Below are 13,440 nucleotides of genomic sequence, written 5' to 3' on the forward strand. Positions count from 1 at the left end.
TTAGAAGGAGAGTTTCAAAGCAGAGCTAAATTTCACAGCACCATCTAATAAAGAATTTCTTGCACTTTCGTTTGAAATATATAGCCCAGGAAATTGGCAAAGAGCCTAAGTCTGATATGCTTTGGCCATGCCTGTGTTCCTCGGCTTTGGTCTCACAGACAGCATGGTGTAGCATAAAAATGAACTTCTGTTCCATGCAGAAGTTAATGAGAAACCCCTGAAATTGAGCAGGATTTGACCAGTAACCTGCTCTCAGTTAGCTGTTTCTTGCTAGGTTCATATTGTTTTCTTAAAAGTGTTTGTGTTAATATATTCCTTAGACAATCGCAGCACCAGCATTGAAGGTCAAAGGCAAGGCATTTCAGAGTGCTCTTATTTTATGGGCTCCTTAAACATGCCATCTCTTATCGTCTGTTCTTATGTCTCTTCCAATGCTTCTCCCAGGGACCCATAAAAAGAAAAAATAGACCAGCTAGCCAATTAATATCAGACACTTGTAGCATCAGGATAGGTTCATTAGTCGTATGGACAATGGATCTGCCCCAGTGAAAGACAGAATAGTTCAACATTTCTATTAAAGGCCCCAGGGGGCTGATACAGTAGCTCACAGTAAGCTACAGGCAATCTTTGTCCTTGAACTGTAGCTTGGCAGCTCTGCTGGAAGGAAGGGAAGTAGGGACGAGTAGCATTTGGTGGGCCCCCTCTGCAGGACTGGCCCATTCCCCTGCCAGGATAATTCTCCTGCCAATAGGTGATGGATCTCCGGGTTTGCACGTATTGAGAGGATGAAGAAAGCCAGCTATTATGTAACCAAATAGCAGCAGTTCAGATGAGAATCTGAGAGGGAGGTGTGACGAAATCCCATATGCCTTTTTCAAAACGTAGGGTACGTGATACTGAATTAAAACAGATTTATCCTCTCAAAGAATAACCAACAGCTGTACTTGACCACATCTTGCTCACAGCTGGAACCATTACTGCACATGAACAAGAAAGTCATTTGAAAATCTAGTTGAGTGAGTCTCTTGCAAGTCCATTAATCTTTCGTGGCCCACAGACTTTGACATATTTTTATAACTCCTCCAACAAGAAGCAAGAAGGAGCATGATGGCATTAAAGACGCTATGAAAATTCTCTATAGGAGGCTCTTGCCAAAGGGTAGATCAACATTAAAATGGGAAATTACAAACATGATTTGGACCACTTCAAAGTAGTATCTTGGGTCTGATCCTTATTTGCATTCCACCCTTTTATACCACTTCTGCTGGCAGCACAAAGTTACCTTAAATGATAGTAAATGATAATTTAACTGCTTTAATATTCCTTTATTGATGCAAAGTTGTCCCACTGTAAATGAGAATCGGACCTATTCTACTTTTAAATGATTTCTTAGCATAGATTTTTAACCTCAGGATTTCTTAGTTATATTTTTCTGAAATAGCTATTACATATGTGAAAAACAAGATACTTCGCTTCTTGAACAGTCTGCTTTACAAAGGACTGATCTTACATGAGGAGAGCACATAATGTAAATGAACAGCTTGCTCTGTATGTAAATAGCTAAGAGTCAAGCATCTCAAATAGTCCTTTGGAATTCAAAAAGATATGTTCAAAAAGACTAGATGTTGGTGAGTCTTAGGACTGAGACCTGAAAGGTATTTACCTTGACAGACAGATTTGTTAAAGTCATCTTTTTAAGTTTGAGGAGGAAACTAGATCCTCTCTTAAAAAAAAATCCAAACCTTTAAACATTTTTAGCAGTTTGAAACCACAATTCTTTTTTCTTTTTTTACAATTCAGTCGCCTTGAAATGAACTGTAAAAGTCTTCTTGATGGAAAGCTTGTTTATACATGGAGGCTTTCCAGCTATTTGCTCTTAACTGTTTCCATAGCGTATGAAAGCCGGTTGGAATAGGATAATCTCAGGCTTTGACACACACAAGCATGTTAGTCTGGGATAACAAGATTAGGGGTGTTTGCAGGCTTGAGTGTGGGCAGGAGGACAGCAATACGTGGCGTTAGCACCTATTGCAGGAGCACCTGCACCACGGCAGGTGCTGCTACTTGAAAGGGCTGGTAAATCTCTGTCCTGAATCACTGTGGCACAAGCTGCTGTGGCCAGCCCTGGCATGGTATAGCTCGTGCAGGGTTACGCGCTGGACCCTGCATCCTGCCACTGATCTGGAACAGCTTTTTGGCTTGGAGTTCACGAGTTACCTCAAGGTGTATTAACATCTTAAGGTAAAACAGCCCTTAAAGGGAATTAAGTCTGAAGCTGAAGGCTCAGTCCTTGGTGTGTTAAAGTCATACTTTGTTCCGCTTGAGAGTAGCTGAAAGAGCTGGAGTGCACTTATCCTCAGCCGGCTGAGGGCTGGGGGGGCCCCGAGCAGCTCTGTAACAAGGCCAGTTTAAACTACGTTATTCACGGCTGCGGTAGCAGACTCTCGCTCCCTGCTGTGTGGCCCCTTGCTCTGATGTGCTTCATCGTGCCAGCTATGTCCACCCGTGTCCCTTCAGCAGAAGGAAACACTTACACCACCTTCGTGCCAGGAGGGGTTTCCTCATGTTGGGGGGAATGTCTGTCTGCCCCTTTTTGGGTGTGTTCTGGCTGGTTTTCAGTGAGGGATTATGAAGCAGCTGGAAACCTTTATGTCTTAAACTGGAGATTCTGGAAAACTTATTATTTATGAGCATCTGACTGATCTCTATCTATGATCTTTGTAATGTGCTGCCATGTGGGAGCCTAGAGTTTGGGATGTGAACTTGTCCCTTATTCCCCGGAAGGAAACAGTTCCTACCAGCACAATGCAGGGAAGTAACATTGGCATGCTCTGAAGGGAACCTCAGAAACTCCTTTATTAGAGAAAAAACTTGGCTCATCACGGAGTAAGCGAAGGTGGTGCAGGAGGGAAATAAGGAGAGAAAATGAGGATATCTTAATCTCTGGCAGAAACAATCTATTACTGGAAAGTCACACCCAAGCCAAAGGGATTAAACACAACCTGCAAATGCAACTGGCACTGGGGAGGAGGGAGGGAAATTGCACTGTGCAGAGGCACTTCATGAATTTGCAATTTGTTTAAACACAAGAAAATAGTTAAAAAACTGTAAAAAAGCCTTCATTTCACCAAAATAGAAAGCTAAAAGATCATTCCAGACTTAAAGATTAAAATATTTTACTCCAAAGCCACTGCACAGCATCCTTTCTTCCTTTGCATCCCCTACCCCTTCCCGAACTGTGGGATCCCCAGCAGCCCTCCAGCCCTTCGGCAGCGCTGCCTGTGGAAGAGCAGTGTGGAAGGATGTCCCGCGAGGGTGGGCCAGCCTGCCGCCGTGTTTCTCATGGCACTGGTACTCCACAATCTCCCTCTGCCCCAAGCAGGGCAGAGCTAGAAACAGCGTATGCTGACTAAGCCAACCGAATTACCCTGGAGATGAATTTTGAGGGGAGTAAAAGCATTCACCTCTGCAATATCAGAATGCAGAGGCTGAGAGTGGGAACAACGTCCGAGATAAGTCAGCTTTATCACTTAATCAGGTTGACACCGACAGTGCCCTTTAGGAAACTGTGGCATTATTAGTCCCTTTCTTTTACTTGAAGCAGAAGGGGATTGTGTCACATGGTTGAGGAAACAATGATAAACACTTACCCACCCCACTAATAAATCACTTGCAAGACTGTGCCTGACTGTACTTTAATGGAGGAAATGGGAGTAGCTGAAAACTGACCTCTTTACTGCTCCACAATTATTAATGCAAAGGATTTTAAACTGGTGCTCATAGCTTTTGAAGTTTGGGTTTTCTGCCCAAATCTATCATCTCCCCCTCTCCCAGTAAATTGTACAGGATATTAAAAAAATGGTATGAAAGCTGTGGAAGCAGCAAGCTAAGGATTTTTAAAGCTGCCAGTTATTGTATTGATTAAGTAAAAAGGACCTGCTGCCAGTGACAACTTGTTTTTCCCTCTTCAAGTTCACGGTAGCCGTTTATGTAACCCCATTTTGAGAAAACTTGCTAGAAAACAGTATTGTAAAACTGCCAGCTCTCTGGTGGAGAAAACTGGCAAACTTTACTTGTATTAGTTTTGTAAAACCATGGATATAAATAGTGAGTGGGCCTGTGTGGCTCTGTTTTTGTTTTCCCGGAGTTTGCAAACACACTTTATGTCACTGACATGCCACATTTAACAGAGTGCACTGTGTGATTAAGTTAGTTTAATTTTGTCAGCATTTGGCATTTGCTGATGCAGAAGGAAATCTTGTTCTCTGCTGTGTCTACATGTGGATGAAAGGAATAAAATATTTACTGTACAGAGCTGAGAGACCAGATGCTTCTTTACTTCAGAGACTTTTAGGGAATGGGAAGTCAGGAAGTGCTGCAATTCATTATTTCATCTCTGGCATGAAATTTGTTTATGGCATTTATTATGGTTTTAATAAGAAAAAAAATATTTTTTTTTTACCTGGTTGTAATGTATTGTCTATTACCGTTGGCTTTTCTGTATTCAGCACTGTAGTGCCACCTGGAAAAGAAATTATGCATATCATGATACATGGGACACCACAAAGGACACAGCAGTCATTAGGAATATCCTATATATAAATCTGAAATATTACCGTCTTTATTAGTCATGTAGGTAACTGAGTATGTGAGCTTAAGCATGAAAATATGACATTAAAGATCTGGTTTCCTTTATCAAAAAAGAAAACAAGAACTCATCATTAAATGAAGTCGTGTATTTTGGAGCCCTTGCAAGCACCAACTAATCAATCCTCACCACGCCCTTGTGGCCATCCTAGTTGTATAGACACTCATTTGCTCTGAATCTCGTGGGAAGTGAGTAACTGAACTCTGTAGCATTTCCTAACAGTCCCCAGTTTGTGCATTCACCCATGACGTGTCGTTTCTCATAGCAGGGATGTGAGGTCCTCCAGCCCCTGCCACGCTGGGGCCTCCTTGTGCATTGTTTCATAGCTGCCTTGTGAGGTGCATGGGAATCGCCTGACTTTAGGCTATAGTCTAAGGCAGGTTTAACTTCTGTCTCAAAGAACAAGAGGAATTAAGGACTTCCTCTTTGTCGACTCCTTCAAGCAGATGAACAAGAGGTGAGTGGGGTCATGGCCCTCTCCTAAGCTCACTAATTGATATTTTTAAAATACTTGACTTTTTAAAGCAAGCCTCAGCCTCATATTGATAAAGGAAACAAAAAGTAAATTAGCACAATTATAAATGCGCAGTGGGGTGCTGATTACCAGTCAATGGCTTTTCTTTTCTCCAGCAAGCAAGTGCTTAAAGCATTATAGAAAGGATGACTATGATGACTTCCAATGAGAATGAATGCCCACGCTATATCAGCTTTATGTTTGTGAGAATGATCTGATGGGAAATGCTATAAGCCACGCAAATAGAGTAGCTCTGTATGGGGTCCAAATAGAGCAGGAAGGAATCTGGCCTACAGCACAATTACAGTTAATTGCAAGGGAGGCTTTGTTGTGATACATATGTTCAGAGAAGTGACTCTAACAGTCATACCCATGAGAATGCGGGCGCCACACTGGAGCTGGGAGTGGATACAAGAGGGTAAAGCACTGATGACACCCCCCCTGCACTCTCCTGCTATTCTTAATGGGCCGCGAGATTTACATACTTTCCTTCTATGGATTTTGGAGGAAGGAAAGAATGTTTATGATGAAATTATTGGTAAAATCGCTTCTGTGGATTTTAGTATTATAAGTAACGTCGTAGGTACCGTGCAATGTTTCTACAGTGTCCAGAACAACTGGGCATGCACTGCTCAGGGTTCCTAGGTGGTATAGTGATAAATTATACTCAAGTGTCTGCACTTTTGTTGAAGGGCAGCATAGTAATTTTCAATTTTAGTACTGAAATAGGTTCAGTTTCCCAAAAGAGCTGGTGCTCAGGAAGGCTGGTGGCTGTTCCCTTGTCTTAGAGATTATAAACTGCTCCCTAAGCACAACCTGCAAAAATTGCCAGAGGGAGTTTTCTCTGCTCAATAAGCTTTCCCTCAGGGACATGTGGGCTGCAGTCCTGAGCTCCCTGAAGTGCAGGGAGCATGAGTGAGTGAACAGGGAAGGTGCGTGCACAGATCTGCCTCCTGCCCCTCACACAGCCTCCATCTACATGAAGTATGTCTCTATCTGTTGGGCTTTGCAAGCCAGCCCGCAGTTTAGGGCTTTCCAGGAAGCCCCAGGGTTTCCTGACGTTGCTTTTTCCTTTCAGAAAAAAAATAAATTACAATGTTTAGTAACATTGGAAGCTTTCTGAGCTACCTTAGCACAATACAGACTATTTTATCAGACTCCTTGCATGGCTGTTTTCAAAAAGAATAAGCTGCGACTGGGGCACTGATTGGAAAAGCAGTGACAGTGACGGTGCAGTGCCTTTTCCATTCAAGAATTGTTTTTCAATTTATGATTTTCAACATGCATTTACAGGAGACATTGGCAAAGCTCAGAAGTTTGACTCTGAAACTGCACTTTCATGTGTATTTGCTGTTGGATGTTCTACTTGGCTGCTTCCAAAAAGCCAATCTCTTGCCTAAGGTTTCCCAATGTCCTCTTGGACAGCTATTGCCAGATTTTAATGCTATTTTATATCATGGATATAAGAAGCGATAAACATTTATTAGATAAGCAAACCAGGGAGCAGTGATGAAATAACTTGTGTCACTGTGTCCAAAAATAAGCTCAATTACTGTAGATGTATAGATCTGCTACAGGAAGATCTCATCAAACAGGCCCAGAGCCTAGCGGAGCAAGTGACCTCCAAGAAGGGATCAAAAACATAGTGGTGCAGTGTCAGGTCTCTCAGAAGGACAGTGGTTCTGTGCAAAAGTGGGAGACTAAGAAAATTAGCAAGCTTCTGCCCTTCCAGATCCAGACTATGTTATGTCTCTCCCTCCTATTTTTCTGCTAGTGATGGAAGCTTGGAGAACTTCAGCCCCTCTGTGGCTCTAATGAAGTGTTGGTGGGGAAGCTCATGGAAGTCTTTCTGGTGGTGTATGTGTGAGTATGTTTTGGTGAAACAAATCTGTTCTGTTTCTGTTTGGGAAAGGTTTGGGGTTGAGATTTGAGTCCTATGCTAAATTTTAGGTATGGAAGCGTATATGCATCTTGAACCTAAACAATATTTCATTTTGAGTTCTTCAATCTCAGACAATAAACCTCAAAAGGTTTGTCCAGATTTTTTTCTTAATAAGAGAAAGTTTGATTAGGACATTGGATTAGACACAATTCCTGCTCAACAAAAAATGCCCTCTCTTCCAGCTAGTCACTATTATTTGCTTCAAAAATTACATATCTGAGAAAACAATCAAAAGTATTGTCATACGTAAAAGGCAGATGCCTGTGTTTTGACAGCACTGACAATACGAACTGCATACCAATGTCCATTTATGCTGAGTGATTAAATCAGTTCAAACATTTAGCTGGTAACTGATGATGGATATGAGCTAAAATGAAGCTGCAATGGAATGAAGATGGTTTCTGCACCTGTCAGTTGGTAGTCATCACCTGTGCCACTGTGACAGTTTGCCTGGTCGTCATCACACTCATCCACAGGTTTGCCTTCGGAAACGGTAGGGACAGTGGTAGGAGCTGAAACAAACCCAGTCATTCGGTTAAAACACATGCTGGAGAATCAGCATGCAACAATTGGCAGTAACATTTTGATGAGCACCATACACTGTCTTCACGTGTTGTATCTGAGGAACGAATCAACTCTACTTTGGAGGTTAGTATTTCTTTGCAACGGGACGTATCTGCTCTGCCTCCTTGCAATAAGGCACTCTGCTGTATCTGAGCTCAAGGGCTGAGCGGAGCTGGGCAGCAAAGCCCCAGACTCTCTATTCACTGGCTGATGAGTGTTTGTTGTTCCTACCAACAGAGTGAAAGCCTGGCAAGGCAGAATGGGAGTCTTGGGGCAGGATGTGGGGTAGAAACCCCATCATTTTATTGCAGGCAAAAGTGCCTGTGAGTGGGCCTGTACAGGGGAGCAGGAGGGGTGATGCTCAAGGTGGTAATTCTGAAGAAACCTCTCTGCAGAGCACATGCGAGAGAGGAAATGTCTGAGCAGAGTCCTGGTAACAGTGGCAGGAAGGCAGCGTGATGTAGAATCACTCTGTGCTCAGTGAGGAGATCTGGAAGGGGTTTCTTTTGTTTTTGTTGAAGTTATAAATAAATAAGACATCAGTGATGTCAGTCATTCCTCCCGGCCACCTGCCTGCTTCTCATTGGGGATGACTTTCCGGTAGCTGCTGCATAACCACTAAAAATCTGACCTTTGTTATTACAGTTAAAAGCTTGAGATTTGTGCAAGGTGACAGAAAATGCATCTATACCGCAGTATCTGCAAAACATACCACACCTGGAAAATCAGGATACTTGGTGTTATGTTTAGGTTTATGTTTTATGCTGCGTGTATAGTTCCCTGGCTTAAGATAACCACTCTGGGAATGTGATCCAGGCTTTTGTCTATTCTCACCTACTGTTATTTCCATTAACAATCTTTTACTCTCATTATAAGCTATGCAATAATGGATCCCTTTCTCAGATTCTTCTTTGCCCTTCTAATGCCCCCAGAGCCTGCTGGCTGCATAAGATCCTATGCACTGACTTCTTGGCCTGAAGATGTCAGGAGGGGTGGTGGTTTCTGAAGTAGCTATATTCTAGGATAAAATGTGGCTCTTTAGGACCCTGACCTATGCTTTATGGGTACAATCTATCCCTAGTTAAAGAAACAGTTCTGTACCTATTATGAATTATGCAGAGCGTCTGTTCCCCACATCGCTTAAAAAACCCCTCTGGGAGCTCCCTCTAGCTTTCTACATCCAGTTAAGTTTCTTACCTTGATCTTCATGCCCCTGTATAGCCTCAAGCTTGCCTACATCTCTGCCATCATTTCATATAAAGCCCCCTGGGATGCTTCGAGCACACAAAACTTCCCCTTGCTCATTACTGCTGGAGAGCTGAATTTCTATTACTGTCTGTGCCTACCTCCATGCTTCTTTTTTCATCGCAACTCCTTTCTTGCTCAGTAAATCTCAAGTGACTTCTCTTCATTCAACTCCCTCCTTAAGATACAATTATACAACAAAAGTTTTCTTATTATGCTTCTCCCACGGGTAAATGGGAATTGACCTCACCTGTCCATGGGTGACCTACAGGTGAGCACCCTTCAAAAGTACACCATATCAGAGAGACAAATGCAAGAAGATGTGTCCCAGGGAAAAACCGCTGTTGCGGTTTGCCTAAAAGCAAAGACGTTTAGCCTGATCAGTCTCCTCTTTGGCTCCTCCATACCACTGAGCAATGTGTTCTTCTAAGGTGGTCCATGGACTCACTTCTTGATGTCTAGGTGTCTACAGGAGCCCTGTGGCTGAAGGACTTTGCCCACAGGTTGTGAGTTTACATAAGGCAGGTGCTGTGTTTTCTTTTTTCTGACCAAGTAGCACAATAGTCTGCAGGAACTAAATATTCCCACAGGAAATGAGGACTTCCTGCAGGAACTAAGGAGTATTTCCAACCTCCCCACTTTCCGGGCTAAGTAAAAAGCATACTTATTCAATCTGGCCTTCACTAAAAAAACAACACAGAACTCATCAGTTCTCACAGCAAATGCCTCCCACTCTTCCACCTTGGGGGAGAAATCGTGAGAAAGAAATGAAGGCAGAGCAGTCGGTTCCATTCATCTTGGGAGCCTGTTCAGCTACTTCTATACAAGGTATCATATGAAACCCTGAATAACATGGTTTGTTATTCTGTGTATTGTTAAGCTGTGTGGTTTATGAGCCACGCCACTACACCATCATCCACCAGATAAAGCTGTGAAATTCCCGTAGTGTTATCTGTAGTTATCTATGAAGTTAAATAATTATTGTTTATGTAACAAGAATCAAAGCTTGACTTCATGTCACAGTCCAAGGATAAATGTCTAAACTTTGCTTTTCCTGGTCTTTCATCTCCCACATACTCTTGCAAAATTAAAGCTTGGTAAGGAACAAAGAGGCCCTCTTTACCCCCAAAAAGGAACAGCACAGACACTGTCCAGCCAAGTAATCATTGCCCGCCATAGCGTCTGGTGTGACTTTCACGTACTTTGATGGAGCAAGGGACATAATTGCTATATTTAGTGTAAAACTCCCTCTGCATTCTCAGAAAACATCTCTTCCAGGGTTGTATCATGGTAACATAAAATTTAAGTTCCTGTCTTTATTGTCTCCTAATAGCTCTATGCTTCTCGAAAGTATAATCATAAGGCTGCTTAAGGGAACAGAAAACCATGTGGAGAATATCACTGTGATTCAACAAAGGAATGGGAGAAAGAATAATATTTGTGCCTTGGGCATATTCAAATGTCTGCAGAGAAGGAACTGATTAGGCCAAGAAACAGCACTAATGGCAGTCACGGAAGCGAGAGTCTGACGTGCTGCCTGTACAGACACAGCAGTGTTCAGCAGCAGTCCAAGTGGAGAATGTATTTATGAAAATAATAAAGTGCATTCGTCTCTAGCAGAGCAATTACCTTCAAGTTCACAGCCCAGCAGCTCCATTCTCAGCCCCAGTCCTCCGTGTGTGGCTCTCTCTGGGTAGACGCGGATGAATCTTGTCGATAAAGGTTCAAAAGTCCGCAGTTCAGGCGTGTCGTAGTTGGTGTTGCCTTCAAAAGTCTGCAAAGCATGGCAAATGCTACTTGTTAAAAAAAGAAAAAAAAAAGCTATTTCAACAATCATCTTTTTTCCTTCATTCTCTAGTCTTTGAATTAGATGAGCAGCAGGCCAGATTCTAACTGCTTAATAAGTGTCAGGCATTCCTGTCCTAAATGAGAATGGAAAATACATAGTTAAAGGTTCTCGGAAAAGTAATGCATTTCATTTTTCATAAACTCAGTAGCAACCAATCCGTCAGGGTCATAACAAGAGCTGAGTGTTTAATGAGACATGTTTTTAAATGACACTCTGATCTGGGGTTTAACTGGGTGACATTTTCAACACTTCTCAGGGAAAAAAAATGGCTGAGGTGAAGATCCTGTCACCTTTTAAGTGGTTACAATAATAATCCGACTATTCAAGAGAAAATTTCAATCTGATTTCCCCCAGTGACAGAGTTTCACAAGTTGTAGTTATTTCAAAAGGCATAAATTAAACTCCAGGAACAGTAGCTGCAAGAGTTCTTCCAGTGAGCCTGCTATTGAATAAGAATAAAAAGAAAGAAAGAAAGAAGAAAGCTGCTTCCCGACAAAACCGCAATATAATCCAACGGGCAAGGCAGGTCAGCAAATGTACATTTCAGACAAAAATCTCTTCTCTGAGTTGCACTCAGAGTTCTTCAGCCATAAAGCAGCTCTCAATGCTATTTGTTTGATACCTTCGGCTTCTCTTGTCAGTGATCTTTTGCATATAGAACAAGTTACAATTTGTACTTATAGCAACACCTCAGGTGCCTCCATAGAGATGATCGGACCTTGGAATGAATTAACTGCGGAAAGAAACAGTCCTTGCCATGAAGACTTTATAACCCAAGACAGGCAAAAGGAGTTATTTTTACCCTATTTCACGGTAACAAATTACTTCGGAATATCATGTACAGAACACTCTAAAGTACAAAATATGAAAATTTATATAACAAGAAGTAGGAATAAAGCATTTCAATCTCTTCTTTTCTATGAACTAGTTAAAGGGTAAAACATTAAAAAACATCTTCTTTGAACTAGTGTTCAAATTTGGGATTAGAAGTGCTATTATAAAGATACTTCCAACTCATAGCTGCAAAGCCTATAGCCTTCTTCAGGAAGAATACACCAGATGCCCTTCATTTTGGATGAGAACAAAACCCAGCCCACAATGAACTCCTCCTATTGATCTGGGGCAGAGAAAAAAGAGGCCATGGGAAAAGCAGGCTGCATTTCCCAAGGCACAAAACCAGTATAGGTAAACCTGATTGCTACTTGTATTTTCAGTGCAGTCCTAAAAGCCTTGGTTTTTTTTACTGTATACCTCGTGTTGTGCACCCCAGGTTTCCCCACAGGGCAGGGGGAACCTTAAGGGGAGACCTTATCGCTCTCTACAACTCCCTGAGAGGAGGTTGTAGAGAGGTGAGGGTTGCTAACAGGCGATAGGACAAGAGGAAACGGCCTTAAGTTGTGCCAGGGAAGGTTTAGGATGGATATTAGGAAAAATTTTTACACTGAAAGGGTTATCAAGCATTGGAACAGGCTGCCTAGGGAAGTGGTAGAGGCACCATCCCTGGAGGTATTTAAAAGACAGGTAGACATAGTGCTTAGAGATATGGTTTAGTAATGGTTTTTGTCAGTGTTTGGTTGATGGTTGGACTCGATGATCTGAAAGGTCCTTTCCAACCTAGGCAATTCTATGATTCTATTATGAACCAATGGTCTACAACCCTTTCTGGCCGATGGATAGAGTGCCAGTCTCAAAAGCTGATGATGATTGGAGGCTATAACCAACTAAATTAAAAAAATAATTTCAATGTTAATGCATCTGCTCCTACTTCCTAGGGGAGATTGTACCTCCAAGGTGGCTTCAAGGGGCACTGGCTGACCTGCTGTTCTGCCAGTGCTTGGAAGACAGTTGTCAGGAATTCACATGTAGATGGCTTGTCAGATCTAATTAACATGGAATTACATATTATTATATTTGAATAGCAATATAGTGCAAATGATCAGAAAAGCTACCTACCGTATGAGAAAGAATGAATGCCATTTTATGCGTAAGAAGTAGACAGACACATGTATCTGAGGAATCCTTGCTTCCTTTTTAATAGTAGTCTTAATAGCAACATATAATAATGAAAACTGTTTTATAAAAGACATCAGTACTGGAGTACTGACACATAGACATTAGAATTCAATAGGCATCTAGAATTATATTGAATCATAATTATATTGAATCATTGTCCTTTGTAGTGCAGAGCTGCCTGTGATTCAATTTTGACTGTTCATTTAAAACACGTACCGATATTCTTTGTGGGGGAGGAGAGAGGAGTATACAGTAAAACTTCACCTTGTGAGTGTCTTTTATACAGGCGATGTCACAAATTGCTTTACTTCATTACAAAGAAAAATTATAATAAATAATACCTAAACAAAAAAGAAGCTAAACCGGTGAGAGGAAAACAATTCTTCCTAATATCTTTTAAAAGCAAAATAAGCATTGCAGAAAAATTTACAAAGGTTGTTCCAAATGGCAGGATATCCAGAAGTTTCTTGTACCGGAAATTATGAGAGGAGGTGTAAAAAACCTCAACAAAGGGGAAGGAGGAAAGAAGTATGAAAGAGAAAGATGACTTTATGGAGTAAGCTCGAGTAAGACTACGGACAAGAAATACAAGTTGGATCTTGAAATGAAAATGGCGTTCTGTGTGGTCATTTGAGGATTTGTGATGTGCACTCCTTTGAGTGCTT

The 13,440-nt window shown here is 41.7% G+C and overlaps 1 protein-coding gene across 3 annotated transcripts in view; it reads right to left on the reverse strand.

The window, feature by feature from the left end:
* Positions 1–13,440, reverse strand: part of NRP1 (neuropilin 1) — a 114,983-nt gene that overhangs the window by 14,476 nt on the left and 87,067 nt on the right. For 2 of the 3 annotated variants that reach the window (XM_054189441.1, XM_054189440.1), the window contains exons 11-13: positions 10,543–10,687; positions 7,533–7,616; positions 4,463–4,522 (exon numbers count right to left, since the gene is read on the reverse strand). In XM_054189441.1, coding sequence (XP_054045416.1) covers positions 4,463–4,522; positions 7,533–7,616; positions 10,543–10,687 — 289 coding nt within the window. Of the gene's footprint in view, positions 1–4,462; positions 4,523–7,511; positions 7,617–10,542; positions 10,688–13,440 lie in introns of all 3 variants that reach the window. The other variant, XM_054189439.1, reaches the window with a different exon arrangement.

The sequence above is a fragment of the Rissa tridactyla genome, chromosome 2, assembly GCF_028500815.1.
Source record: "Rissa tridactyla isolate bRisTri1 chromosome 2, bRisTri1.patW.cur.20221130, whole genome shotgun sequence".
NCBI lineage: Eukaryota > Metazoa > Chordata > Aves > Charadriiformes > Laridae > Rissa > Rissa tridactyla.